The sequence below is a fragment of the Scyliorhinus torazame genome, chromosome 1 (assembly GCF_047496885.1).
Source record: "Scyliorhinus torazame isolate Kashiwa2021f chromosome 1, sScyTor2.1, whole genome shotgun sequence".
Classification (NCBI taxonomy): Eukaryota; Metazoa; Chordata; class Chondrichthyes; order Carcharhiniformes; family Scyliorhinidae; genus Scyliorhinus; species Scyliorhinus torazame.
Window position 1 is genome coordinate 379,942,387 of NC_092707.1, and position 14,850 is coordinate 379,957,236.

General features: G+C 47.3%; 1 protein-coding gene across 3 annotated transcripts in view; it reads left to right on the forward strand.

Moving 5' to 3' along the window:
* ttc27 (tetratricopeptide repeat domain 27) overlaps positions 1-14,850 on the forward strand; it is a 328,446-nt gene that overhangs the window by 54,194 nt on the left and 259,402 nt on the right. For all 3 annotated transcript variants that reach the window (XM_072512247.1, XM_072512241.1, XM_072512254.1), the window contains 2 exons: positions 815-917; positions 12,373-12,537. In XM_072512247.1, coding sequence (XP_072368348.1) covers positions 815-917; positions 12,373-12,537 — 268 coding nt within the window. The remainder of the gene's footprint in view (positions 1-814; positions 918-12,372; positions 12,538-14,850) is intronic.

A 14,850-nucleotide genomic window follows, 5' to 3' on the forward strand; every position in this document is an offset into this window, starting at 1 on the left:
TTGAGAATGTACAAGAGGCCAGAACTGCAGTTTGATCTCAGGGTGGGCTGTAAGGCTAGAGTTAGAACTGAGGCTATTGGCAGTCAGCAAAGGATCCCGGACCAGGGTTTCCATGGGTCATGGATAAAGCTAGAAAAGTCATTGAATTTGTAAATGAATTTTCCAGGTCTGGAAAAGTCATGGAGATGTCCAAAAAAAGGCCCAAAAGTCATCGAAAAGCCACGGATATTCATAAAGGCTCCACTGAAACCTTTCTGACTTTGGACGGATTTCCAATCTTTTCCAATGTTTTTTCCCCGATGCCCACTCCCCCCCCACCCCCTTACTGTAATGTTTGCTTTGCTTTGCACGTCCAGAATTCAGCCCAAGAAAATAGTCTGAACACTTCTCGTGGAACAGGAAAATTCTACAAAACAAGATGGTCTTGTGAGAAATTGGGGTTTCTCGATAGCTGACACACAGTGTTCAAGTGCTTGTGTAAAGCTTGAAAATGCCAGGGTTGGTGATGCATTTGAAAGAAAAAAAATGGTCATGAAATTTTTCAATTTGGCCGTGGAGAAATCATGGAATTTTATGTTGCTGAAAGTGTGGGGGCCCTGTCGACCTGAATTGCTAATCAAACCTTAGATCGCCGACCACGAAGACTGCTGGCCTTCATCTTTGTTATCTCTGAGATTTCCAGCAACCACAGCAACTTTCTGCAGGTTTTACCAAGACAGGTGACTGGGTCGGATGGCCCCTGTCCCATCTGATTTTAATTTGACCTCCCTTTGTGGAGAAGGAGGGAAAGATGACATCTTATATTGTTTTGCAGATGTTGCCCTGGTGGACAATGCGGTGCGTAAGCATTCAGCAGCAATTACTGGCAGAGCGTTCCTCTCCGCTCCTCAGCATCACTAAAGCCTGTATCGATGAAGGTACAACTTCTCCAAACTGTTTTTTTAAAATAAATAGTTTTATTCCAAAGTTTTGTTTTAAGTGCACGCATCACCTGTAGGGGATGTGGAAAAGAAAATGTATTTTTTTAACTGCTTGACTTTATTCTTTGAACTGAAATTAAGGATTTGCAAGGTGAATATCGATACATATACACACACATACATATCTATGTATTTTAAAAATATGGTTTATGCTTCAGTAGAAGACCAAGCGTTCAATTAAAATACTAAATTTCAGTTGAAGCTTGGCATTCACAAGTATTTTCAGAAATCTGGTTTTCTTAAAATACACTAATGCAGGACAAATAAATGTGGGACCATTATTGAAGTCTTCTTCGAATTAAGTAGAAAATTATAAAATCACAGCTGTATCGGTGAAACCTAAGATTTAGTGATTGCCTCAGTTATCCAGGATTGTGACCTAATACGCACAAAACAACCTTATTGGATGCATCGTCATATTTTTATACATCACATTTAAAAATAAGTCTGTAGTTTGTGTCTAATGAATTTCTTTAAAAAAGGAACAAAAATGTTCATCGTAAACGGGATACTTGTGTCCCGTCCGCTAAATAAAGTAAATGGTGCAAAATATGGCAGCAGCAGTGGGTGACTATCAGATGTGAACATTAACTGAAGGACACATCATTTCTTCTATGTGACTTAAAAATATTTTATTGACTCAGTGGTCTGTAACTTCCTCGGCGTGGCAATCACCGGTGGAATTACCACTCTGGATGGATTTACCCTCACAGTAATTCCAATGCGCCTGTTTTGCTTCCCACTCAGGCTGAGCGAGACAGGAGTAGCGAAGCACCCCCCGGCTTCATTGGCGAGGAGTAACTGGGGAACAGGAAAGAGAGGAACGTCCCCTTTTTGCGGCAGCAGTTATTGCAAAGCAGGTGTTTAAAGGGACAATGTAAAGGTTCTGGAAGGGGGTGGGGAGGGCCTGGAGGGAGGATCAGGTTCGGGGCTGGTTCGAGTTGGACCGGATTAAGGGGGGGGGGGTGCTCGGATTGGGCTGGACTAGGAAAGCGGAGGGGGGGTGGTTCAGGTCTACTTGGACAGGAGGTGTGGGGGGATATGCTGTCGGGTCGTGTGTGTGGGGTGTCCTGCGTGTGTGTGGGGTGTCCTGTGTAGGGCTCAGTCTTGGTTTTAAAAATGTTATAGTTGGAAGTGATTTTTTTTCCCCTTCCCTTGCAGAGTAATTATCAGGGTAAAACTGGCAGACATTCGAAGTTAGTGATTTAAATCGCTTCTGTCAGATGGTTCCCAGCCCAGAACAATTGTTCAGGGGACGTTTGCCCTTCTGGGCAAATGCCAGGTAAACTCTTTACTTGGAAGCTTCCTAGAGGGATTCCTCAGCCCATCATTGGGGTAGCCCCTACATGTGACGACGGGGAAACCAGGAGGTTATTGGGCCAAGCCCTTGTTTTTCTGAATTAACATGTAAAATTTCTGTCATGGTCCACTGTTGCCATCATCCTCAATAGTTAATACTGAGGAGGACAATGACATAATCCAAGAAGATATTAATAAACATGCAAATGGGTGCACTAATGGCAAATTAATTTCAGTGTAGGCATGGGAGAGATGGTTTATTTGGGAATGAGGAAATAGGTCACAAAATAAGGGTCTAAATGAGGTAGAGGAGCAAAAGGAATCCAGGACGCGCACATTCACAGATCATTAAAAGTAGCGATGCAGTTAACAAGGCCATAAAAGCGCAAACAAGGCTCAGGGGTTCATTTCTAGAGGAGAAGATTTGAACAGTGGGGAAGTTACGTTAAACCTGTATTGAGTAGTGCGAGCAATTCCGGACTGCGTATTGTAATAGGGGTACAAAGGCATGGGAGAAGGTGCAAAAAATTGCTGGCAAGCAGGACTCCAGAACTGAGAGGATTTTGCTGGCAGGAAAGAGAGAAAGACGGTGCCCTTTTTATCTAGAAAGTAGAAGGCTGACTGGTGACCCCGTAGTTTTCAAATTGTGAAGGCGTCTGCTAAAAGTGCGTGTGGAGAAAACGATTCCACTTGCGAGGAAGCCCAAAAACATGTGAGGTAAAGAATCCATTCGACAAAGAATTCTGGAATTTAGGTCGCGAGTGTTAAGAGTGACAAATTTGCTACCTCTTTGAAAGTGGTTCAGGTGTATAGTTTTGATGCCTCTTAAGGGGAATCTGGGTGTGCACGTGGGGGAGGAAGAAAAAGTAGGATATTTTGATCGAGTTCGATGTTTGTGGTGGGAGGACAGTTGTGTGGAGCATTGATACCAGTATAGACCACTTGGGCTGAATGTTTTTCTGTGCAGTGAACTTTACGTAACTGCTGTATTACACTAGAAAGCTCTAATAATTTGGAGTAACTTTGCATAACCTCTAACACCCCCTCCCATCCACCAACACATTAAAAAACATGAAACACACTCACAGCAAAGATCAGAATTGCCTGGTTTGCTGGTTAAAAGTGGGCGGCCGCAGATGCTAACCCCACTGCAGTGGCAGCACGTTTGACTTCATCGGGACATTGTGCGTTCAGGTTCCGCGGCAGGACCCGAGTGGCTCCTCTGGGCTGATGATCCATTGTCCCACTGAGCTGGTGGTGGAGGCGCCACCCTCGGGACCCTGGCTGCCGTGGGAAGGTCGCATGGTTGTCATTTTGTAAGGAAGGAGATCAAGTTTCCTGCAGGACCTTTACCTAACCCCCATCTTTCGGAGAATTAAGCAGAGTGGAAGGATTTTCCGCTGCTTAACTGGAGTGATTCTGACATCTGCCACTTTAATAAAGCACTGCTCGCCATTCTTCTATTCTCTCTTTGTCGTCGACCAAGCTTTTTTTGTCGGGGATTAGAGTTTTTTTCTCAACCTAGGAATGAATCTGTGGAAATTTCCCCCTGCTCAGAACATTCCTGACTGTGTGAAGAGTCAGGGGGTTAGTGGAATGCGTTTTATATTCCCTCATATACAGTACATAAATATAATAGCGTGATCAGTTTAGTTACCTATTACTTTCTAGTTTGGAACTGAAGCAAGGCATTTGCCAGCTTTACTTTCTGAAAGCTGCTGTTTTTTTTGCTGAAAAGCACGTCCAGCATTTTAAGAGCGTGCCAGGAGGACATTCCAGCTTTCAGATTGTAACCGAGCTTAATGAGCTCCCTTCAGCAAATACGTATTTTGCTTAAACGTTTTAAAAAAACCACCCTTGTGGTGTGACAGTGCGCTTCTTCCCCTTTGCTGATGGTGCACTGATTTTCTTTTGCGATTTCAGTAGTTTTTCTTTGTGTGGCGTTTCCCTCTGAAGGACAGTACCTTACTTCAAAGGACTCTGCTATTGTTTTGAGTTTGTTCTTTTCCTTTTATAGCATCGCAGCAGCAATTAGTGTTTGTCAGGATAGAAGTCTTTGGTGGTGTCGTCATTATAAGAACATTATATTGATAAAAGGATACCAACTGCTTCATGGAAACTGCAGCCCAGCTTTAGAAACTTGATTTTTGTCCTCCTCCTCCGCTTCTTACAATGAGTGCATTTCTAAATTGTTTGGTCCAGTAAAATACCTTGTATGACATTGCGTTTGAAGATTTAATGAGCATTTTTTAAAACTGCATTGTATCGGAAAGACCTAATGAATATTTATTCAGTACTGTCATACAAATGTTCTTACAAATCTCGCCTTTTGTCCTTCCTCCCTCACTACTCCTCACACCATAATGTCCTGCTGAAAGAATTCTTACCTTAGATTGCCGTTAATGTACAGCCTGCAAACTTCAAAGTTTACCCTGGTTATATTTGCATAATCCAAAGAAGTGGGTGAATATTGAGAGGATATCCAACCCAAAAACTAATGTGACTTGGCACGGGAGGTGATCTTCTTTACAAATGAAGATACAATTTTATGGAAATGAAATGTAAAAATGGTGTGGTAATAAACATTAAATATTTAAATATAGACTTCCGGTTGCGGCGATGACCAGCTAAGCCGCACGTTTCGGCACCTCCCGTTTCAACAGACTTTTGGGCTCTTATCGGGTGCCCCAACGGAGATTTTTTGCGGCCAAACCCAGTGTGAGGTGACAAGGAAGGAGTCCCCCCGGGTGTGGATGGAAAGGAGCGACAGCAGTGGCCAGATTGCGGAGGATCCTTTGGAGCAGCGGCAGAGAAGAGAAGGGAGAAGCAAGATGGCGGCCAAGGGAGCCCAGACGGTATGGGGCCCGGAACAGCAGGAGTTTCTCCGACGATGTGTGGAGGAGCTCAAGAAAGAGGTGCTAGCGCCGATGTTACTGGCAATCGAGGGATTGAAGGAAACACAAAAGGTCCAGGCGATGGAGCTCTGTGGAGTGAAGGCAAAGGCAGCTGAGAACGAAGACGAGATACAGGGCCTGGTGGTAAAAACGGAGACACACGAGGCACTACACAAGAGGTGCATAGAAAGGCTGGAAGCCCTGGAGAACAGCTCGAGGAGGAAGAACCTATGGATTTTAGGTCTCCCCGAAGGAACAGAGGGAGCTGATGCTGGGGGGTATGTGAGTATGATGCTCCATACTCTAATCTGAGCTGAGGCCCCAACGGGCTCCCTGGAAGTGGAGGGAGCGTACTGGGTCCTTGTGAGAAGACCAAAGGCAGGGGAAACACCAAGAGCAATAGTGGTGAAGTTCCATCGCTACAGGGACAGGGAGATGGTCCTGAGCTGGGCTAAGAAGACACGGAGTAGCAAGTGGGAGAACGCGGTGATACGCGTGTATCAAGACTGGAGTGCGGAGGTGGCGAGAAGGAGGGCGAGTTTCAACCGGGCCAAGGCGGTGCTCCATAGGAAGAAAGTCAAATTTGGGATGCTGCAGCCGGTGAGATTGTGGGTCACGCATCAGGGCAAACACCACTACTTTGAGACGGCGGAGGAGGCATGGACATTCATTCAGGAAGAGAAATTGGACTAGACTTGAGAAATTGATGCCCGGAGAGGGGTAGCGAGGTGGTGGCACAGAAATGTAAAGTGGGGAGAGGGGAGGGCTAATGTATAATAATGTTGGACGGGGAATTTTTCTCCCCCCGATGTGGGGGACATGAAGAAATGTGGGCACCGGTGGAAAAGGGGACAGGGAAGGGGAATGAGGGAACTGCGCTGTTAGGGGAGGGGCCGAGAGGAAGGCGCGGGTATTTTCCCGCGCTATGGAAACTATGGCGGGGAAAGGGGCGCAGGAAGGAAGGGAGCCTCACACGCAGGGAGGTCAAAGGATGAACGGGGGAACCCGAGGTCAGCCAGAGTTAGCGGACTTCCGGAAGCAATATGGGGGGAGTAATCAAGCTGGAGGGGGATCTGGGGGGGTATTAACTGGGTTGCTGCTGCTGAGAGTAAGGGGGAGCTGATACGAGACGAGGTGGTCGGGACGGGAGGGTGCCGTCTGGGGGACAGACGGGTGCGTGAGACCTGGGTGAGGAGATGGTTTAAAAAAGGGGATGGCTAGTCGACGAGGGGGGGGGGCGGCAAATGGCCCCCCAATTCGGCTGATCACGTGGAATGTGAGAGGTTTAAATGGGCCGATTAAGAGGGCAAGGGTGTTTGCGCACTTAAAGAGACTGAAGGCGGACGTCGTTAGGCTCCAGGAGACGCACCTGAAGTTGGCGGATCAGGTTAGACTAAGAAAAGGATGGGTGGGACAGGTGTTCCACTCAGGGTTGGACGCGAAAAACAGAGGGGTGGCAATACTGGTGGGGAACGTGTATCGTTCGAGGCTAAGACCATAGTGGTGGATAGTGGGGACAGGTATGTGATGGTGAGTGGCAGATTGCAGGGTGAGACGGTTGTGCTGGTGAACGTATATGCCCCGAACTGGGATGACGTGGGATTCATGAAGCGAATGCTGGGACGTATCCCGGACCTGGAGGTGGGAAACTTGTTAATGGGGGGGGGGACTTCAATACAGTGCTTGACCCAGGGCTGGACCGGTCCAGATCCAGGACCGGGAGAAGGCCAGCAGCAGCCAAGGTGCTTAAGGGATTCATGGAGCAAATGGGGGGAGTAGATCCGTGGAGATTCGCCAGACCGATGGGCAAAGAGTTTTCCTTTTTCTCCCACGTCCACAAGGTATATTCCCGGATAGACTTTTTTGTTTTGGGAAGGGCACTGATCCCGAAAGTGGCAGGAACGGAGTACTCGGCCATAGCCGTTTCAGATCATGCCCCGCATTGGGTGGAGCTGGAAATAGGAGAGGAAAGGGACCAGCACCCACTCTGGCGATTAGACATGAGACTACTGGCAGACGAGGGGGTATGCGGAAGGGTGAGGGGATGTATCGAAAGATACCTGGAGGTCAATGACGATGGGGAGGTCCAGGTGGGAGTAGTATGGGAAGCGCTGAAGGCGGTGGTTAGAGGAGAGCTGATTTCCATCAGAGCCCACAAGGGGAAACAAGAGGGTAAAGAAAGAGAGAGATTAGTAGGGGAAATTCTGAGGGTGGATAGGAAGTATGCGGAGGCCCCAGACGAAGGGCTATACAGGGAAAGACGAAGATTACAGATGGAGTTTGACCTGCTGACCACGGGAAAGGCAGAGACACAGTGGAGGAAGGCACAGGGGATACAATATGAATATGGGGAAAAGGCGAGCCGGCTGCTGGCCCAACAACTTCGAAAGAGGGGGGCGGCGAGAGAGAGTGGAGGAGGTAGGGACGAAACGGGAAAGATTGAGCAGAGAGCAGGGAAAGTGAACGAGGTGTTCAAGACATTCTATGAGAGGCTGTACAAGTCCCAACCCCCGGAGGGGAAAGAGGGAATGATACACTTTTTGGACCAGCTGGAGTTCCCGAGGGTGGAGGGGCAGGAGGTGGCAGGTCTGGGGGCGCAGATTGAGGTGGATGAGGTGATCAAAGGAATTGGGAATATGCAAGCAGGGAAGGCCCCGGGACCAGATGGGTTCCCGGTGGAATTTTAGAGGAAGTATATGGACCTGTTGGCCCCGCTTCTGGCGAGAACCTTTAATGAGGCTAAGGAAAGGGGGACATTACCCCCGACAATGTCGGAGGCGACGATATCGCTAATTCTGAAACGAGACAAAGACCCGCTGCAGTGCAGGTCATACAGGCCCATCTCCCTCCTAAACGTAGGCGCCAAACTGCTGGCCAAAGTGATGGTGACAAGGATAGAGGATTGTGTCCCAGGGGTGGTACATGACGACCAGACAGGGTTTGTTAAGGGGAGACAATTGAATGCCAATGTACGAAGGTTGTTGGGGGTGATGATGATGCCCCCACCGGAGGGGGAGGCAGAGATGGTGGTGGCGATGGATGCAGAGAAGGCATTCGATAGGGTGGAGTGGGACTATTTGTGGGAGGTGCTGAAGAGATTTGGGTTCGGGGAGGGGTTCATTAGATGGGTTAGACTCTTGTACGCGGTCCCGGTGGCAAGCGTCGTTACAAACAGGCAAAGATCGGGATACTTTCGATTACATAGAGGTACAAGACAAGGGTGCCCCCTGTCCCCGTTACTGTTCGCGTTGGCAATTGAACCATTGGCCATAGCGCTGAGGGACTCTAAGAGGTGGAGGGGGGGTGCTTAGAGGGGGAGAGGAACATCGAGTGTCACTATATGCGGTTGATTTGCTGCTATATGTGGCGGACCCAGTAGAGGGGATGCCAGAGGTAATGCAGATACTCAGGGAGTTTGGAGAGTTCTCGGGATATAAATTAAATATGGGAAAGAGCGAACTTTTTGTGATGCACCCCGGGGAACAGGGCAGGGGGATAGATGCTCTGCCGCTGAGGAGAGTAGCAAGGAATTTTCGATACCTGGGGATTCAGGTGGCCAGGAACTGGGGAACCCTACATAAACTTAACCTGACGCGATTGGTAGAGCAGATGGAGGAGGACTTTAAGAGGTGGGATATGGTGCCCCTGTCATTGGCGGGCAGAGTACAGGCGGTTAAAATGGTGGTCCTCCCGAGGTTTCTTTTCGTATTTCAGTGCCTCCCCATCCTGATTACAAAGGCCTTCTTCAAAAAAATAGACAGGAGCATTACGAACTTTGTGTGGGCGGGAAAGACCCCGAGAGTAAAGAGGGGGTTCCTGCAGCGCAGTAGGGACAGAGGGGGATTGGCACTGCCGAGTCTGAGTGACTACTATTGGGCCGCCAATGTGTCGATGGTCTGTAAGTGGATGAGGGAAGAAGAAGGTTGTAGATGGCGTCCTGTAAGGGAACGAGCCTAAAAGCGCTGGCGACGGCGCCGCTACCGTTCTCCCTGAAAGGGTACACCACAAACCCAGTGGTGGTGGCGACCTTGAAGATCTGGGGGCAGTGGAGACGTCATAGAGGAGTGATGGGTGCCTCGGTGTGGTCCCCGATAAGGAATAACCACAGGTTCGTCCCGGGGAGGATAGATGGGGGATTTCAATGTTGGCAGCGAGCAGGAATTAGGAAGCTGAAGGACCTGTTTGTGGACGGGACGTTTGCGAGTTTGGGAGCATTGGAAGAAAAATATAAGTTGCCACCAGGGAATGCTTTCCGATACATGCAAGTGAGGGCATTTACGAGGCAACAGGTGAGGGAATTTCCGCGGCTCCCGACGCAAGGGGTCCAGGATAGTGATTTCGGGGGCATGGGTTGGAGAAGGTAAAGTGTCCGAAATATACCGGGAGATGAGAGACGAGGGGGAGGCGATGGTAGAGGAGCTGAAGGGAAAATGGGAAGAGGAGCTGGGGGAAGAGATCGAGGAGGGGCTGTGGGCAGATGCCCTAAGTAGGGTAAATTCCTTGTCCTCGTGTGCCAGGCTTAGCCTGATTCAATTTAAGGTTCTACACAGAGCACATATGACGGGAGCAAGACTGAGCAGGTTTTTTGGGGTGGAGGACAGGTGTGGGAGGTGCTCGGGAAGCTCGGCGAACCACAGTCACATGTTCTGGTCGTGTCTGGCACTGCATGAGTTCTGGGAGGGTGTGGCAAGAGTGGTCTCCAAGTTGGTGGGGGTCCGGGTCAAACCAAGCTGGGGGTTGGCTATATTTGGGGTTGCAGAAGAACCAGGAGTGCAGGAGGCGAAAGAGGCCGACGTTCTGGCCGTTGCGTTCCTAGTAGCCCGGCGAAGGATTCTACTCATGTGGAAAGAAGCGAAGCCCCCGGGCGAGGAGGCCTGGATAAACGACATGGCAGGGTTCATAAGACTGGAGCGAATAAAATATGCGTTAAGAGGATCTGCTCAGGGGTTCACCAGGCGGTGGCAACCATTCCTTGACTATCTCGCGGAACGATAATGGAAAAACAGAAAAGACAGCAGCAGCAACCCGGGGGGAGGATTATTCCGTGTTCTTGTTTTTTCTTAGTTAGTTGTTGATATTTGCTTTTTGTTGATTTCTTTTTCCATCTGTTGTTAGTTTAATATATTATTTAAATAACGTTTAATGTATATTCCTTTATTAAGTTGTAAAAACTGAAAATCTTTGTTTGAAAAACTTCAATAAAATATATTTAAAAAAAAAATAATATTTAAATATATCTATATATTATATTGTTTTCTGCATATAATTTAAAAAAAAATATTATCATAACCGGCAAAATGGTTGCCGCTGCTGCCTCACCGCACCAGGGACCCGGGTTCGATTACGGCCTTGGGTGACTGTGTGTAGAGTTTGCACGTTCTTCCCGTGTCGGCGTGGGTTTCCTCCGGTTGACTCCGAAGATCGTAATATCATAGAATCCTTACATTGCAGAAGGAGGCCATTGACTCTGTCTCCACCCCCTGCTGCCCTGGGAAAGCGGGCAGCATAATCAAAGACCCCTCCAACCCGGGTTATTCTCTCTTCCAACTTCTTCCATCGGGCAGGAGATACAAAAGTCACAGACTGTAGAACACACACTAACTGATTCAAAAACAGCTTCTTCCCCGCTGTTACCAGACTCCTAAACGACCCTCTTATGGACTGAACTGATCTTTCTACGCATCTATCCAGTTGTAGAGCTGTATTCCATATGCTTTACCCGATGTCTATGTATTTACGTTGTGTATTTATCGTATGTTCTATGTTCATGTATGGCACGATCTGCCTGGACTGTATGCAGAGCAATACTTTTCACTGTACCTCGGTACACGTGACAATCTATGAACCTATTAATTCGCTTTAAATTGATCAGAAACTATCCTGGGTTAAGGGGTGGGAAGGAATGATGTCCGCTACAATATATTTGAACTGAATAATTCGTGCAAGTGTACTTAGTAGATTCAATTACAAGTCCAATGAAATAATTGATGCATTCATGTAGTCTGTCATCTCAGCAATATTGTCCCACTTCCAGAGCAAAGGAAAGACTTACATTGATGTTGCATTTTTCACAACTGCAGAATGTCCCAAAGCACTGTACATCTGATGAAATACTTTTGAAGTTGACCCTGTTCTAATGCAGGAAACTCATTGGCTGTTTGCAGACAGCAAGCTTTCCATAGAAGCATAGAATCCCTACAGTGCAGTAGGAGGCCATTTGGCCCATCAAGTCTGCACTGACCTCCTGAACGAGCACCCAACCTAGGCCCACTCCACCGACCTATCCCTGTAATCCCACCTAACCTGCATGGCTAATCCAGCTAAACTGGACATCTTTGGACTATGGAGGAAACCAGAGCACCCGGAGGAAACCCACGCAAACATTGGGAGAATGTGCAAACTCCACACAGTCACTCAAGGCTGGAATTGAACCCCGGTCCCATGCGCTGTGATGCAGCAGTGCTAAGCACTGTGCCACCATACCTTTCAAGAATAGCAATGTGATTGTGGGTAGATAATTGTTTTTGTGATGTTAATTGAGGGATAAATATTGACCAGGCTATCGGGGAGAACATCCCAGCTCCGCTTTAAAATTGTGCCTTGGAAGGGCGGCGCAGTGGTTAGCACAGCTGCCTCACGGTGCCAAGGTCCCAGGTTCGATCCCGGCCCTGCGTCACTGTCCGTGTGGAGTTTGCACATTCTTCATGTGTTTGCGTGGGTCCCCACAACCCAAAGATGTGCAGGGTAGGTGGATTGGCCACACTAAATTGCCCCTTAATTGAAAAAGATGAATTGGTACTCTAAATTTAAAAAAAAAAAGTGAAAGCTTCACACACCACAACTGAGATTACGAAAGGCCTGGTCCAGGTGGTCATAGTCACAGTCAAGACAGGTGATTAATAAGAAGCTAGGTAGCACCTTGGGAAGTAAGGACTTCCATGTTTAAGAGAAATGACAAAGCAGACTCAACTGATAACTGACACAATCCTGTCCCTATGCTTGCCATTATGTTCAGTCAGTATTGAGTCACCAAAGCCACTACAAGCATTTCAGTCCAGACATATCATAGCTTCAGTTTTTGCTCGACTTGCTGGAAAATGAATGACAGTAACCCCTCCGATTTTCCTTGTGCACAGTCTTGGGCATCTTTCTGCGGCAAAAAGCACTTAACGTTTTGTTGTGTCTTTGTATATTCTCAGTGCTGACAAACGAGGCCTTTTTCAGCTCTGGGGAATGCAGAAATTTAGCAATCCAGTTCCACCTGGAATGTGGATATGCTTTGCTCTATTACTACGAGTACAAGAAGGCCAAGGAGAATTTCACCACAGCCCAGGAAATGGCAAAGCTCTCTACCACTATGACAGGTAGGTCAGACTCTTACATTGTACGTTCAGTAGTTCATTTTGTTTCTCTCCCAATCTTTAACGAATGTAGCCCAAAGGCAGAAACCTAGCCTGGATAGGTCTTTTATAAATGATATAAAAATATACTGTGGAAATAACTAGTGGGCCTCTCTGAGCATTTCATTTGTCATCTATAGTCCTGGAATGCAGTGACCTATACATCTCAATCCTAACATTCAGAGCCACTAAAGCTGCGAGCTTGCACTGCAGTGCGGCTGTTAAAGGTTAAAAAGGCAAGATTGTGTACTTGGAAAATGTGGTGACCATCTGCATTGATGGCAGTAAGCTAAAGAAGAGACCAACCAGATCTTCCCGCTCGGTGTCACTATCCACGACCCTTGTTCGCCTGCTGAGGGACCGAAGCAAACTCGACTGCCATGCTCAACATAGAGGAATAGCACGTCTGGTGCAGTCTGGACCCCCAGATGAAGAATGTCAATCTGAACAATGTACTGGAAGGCATCAGACCTGTGTTCGCACTGTGCACCATTTGTTCTTTTTTCCCTTCTGTAGCTTTCAGAGGCTCTTTTCTAATGGGAATGAAGTGCTTGCATTAAAAGTTAAGATGTAATTCGCTCATCCTCTACTGAGAGTTTTGGGTGATTCCAAGTCTCGGGTTACCCATTTAGATACTGCACCAAGCACCAATAAAACATTGATGACACTAATATGACTTCAAGAGTAGACTTGACCAAACATTTTCAAACCAGATTTAATTCTAAACACATTTGACCTCCTTTCTCTATTCATCCAGTTGTCCCTATTCTGTATTTTATAATGTTTCTTTTAAATGTTTTACATTTATTCATTTGCAGTGTTCACCTTGAAAGCAATTTATTTGTATTTCTGAGCTGAGATCTCAAGTGCAGGACCCTCATAACTGAAGAGAATTTGTCTTTTTGTCCGGTGTTGATGAGGGTCTGGAATTCCGTGCCTGCAAGGGTGTTGGTGGCAGAAGCCTTTGTTTCATTTAAAATGTAGGTGGATGTGAAATGGCAGAGCTGTAAGCCGCAAGGCTGCAGACCAAGAGCTGCAGCCACTACCATCTAGAAGGACGAGAGCAGCAGATACCTACCTGGGAACCCCGCCACCTGGAGGTCTCCCTCCAAGTCATTCACTACCCTGACTTGGAAATATATGACTGTTCCATCGCTGTTGTTGGGACAACATCCGGGAACTCCCTCCCTGACAGCACAGTGGGTGTACCTACATCTCAAGGACTGCAGCGATTCGAAAAGGCAACTCATCACCACCTTCTGAAGGGCAACTAGGGATGGGCAATAAATGCCGGCCTAACCAGCCACGCCCACATCCCGCAAATGATTTTTTAAAAAAAATTAGACTGGCCAGCACATACACGATGGCCCGAATGGCCACTTTCTGTTCCGTACATTTTACGAAATGATGGGAGAGGAGATGAACATAATCAAGGGTCGGCTAGATGATTAAAAACCGAGAGAGGGCGAGGTTGAAAAGGGGGACCAGACAACACTCCAGGGTACAAGAACTTGTGTGGGCTACGACTGCAAATGGCTACAACTCTTGGCTTTGGAGATGGGAACAGCATTGAAAATTTCGACTTTTGCCTCCAGAAATCTTGGAAGATTGATCAGATTGCATTTTAAAATCAAAAGGTCAATGACAACCAGATGAAAAAGGTCAGTTGACAGGCCGAGCTGAATTGTGGCATACTTGAGGGCTTAAACCTTGCATAATCTGAAACTTTAGTGGCTCAGAATATTAGGATTCGGATGTACAGGACACTGCCTTCGCTTTCCTTGTAACATAGTCATGAGCTTGACGGTGAAAGTTAAGTAAGGTACATGTCTACAACTTGTAATGCGTTCTTTAAGATAATTGATAGCATAGTCCACACTAAACTTGTTCATGCCAGTTGTGCAGCCGTATTTTTAGATTTAAAAAAAAAAATCTTGAATTCAGTTTCCTTTTCTTTTTCTTTTATAAATTTTAAAGTACCCAATTTTATTTTTTTTAAATCCAATTAAGGGGCAATTTAGCGTGGCCAATCCACCTAACCTGCACATGTTTGGGTTGTGGGGGTGAAACCCACGCAGACATAGGGAGAATGTGCAAACTCCACACGGATAGTGACCTGGGGCCGGGATTCGAACTCGGGCCCTCAGCGCCGCAGTCCCAGTGCTAACCACTGCGCCACATGCCTCCCCGTTTCATTTTCAATGAATGCAACTAAGATTTCCTCCTCCCCTTTCCCCATGACCCCCAATCCCTTACCATCTCTTGCCAGTGCTCCAC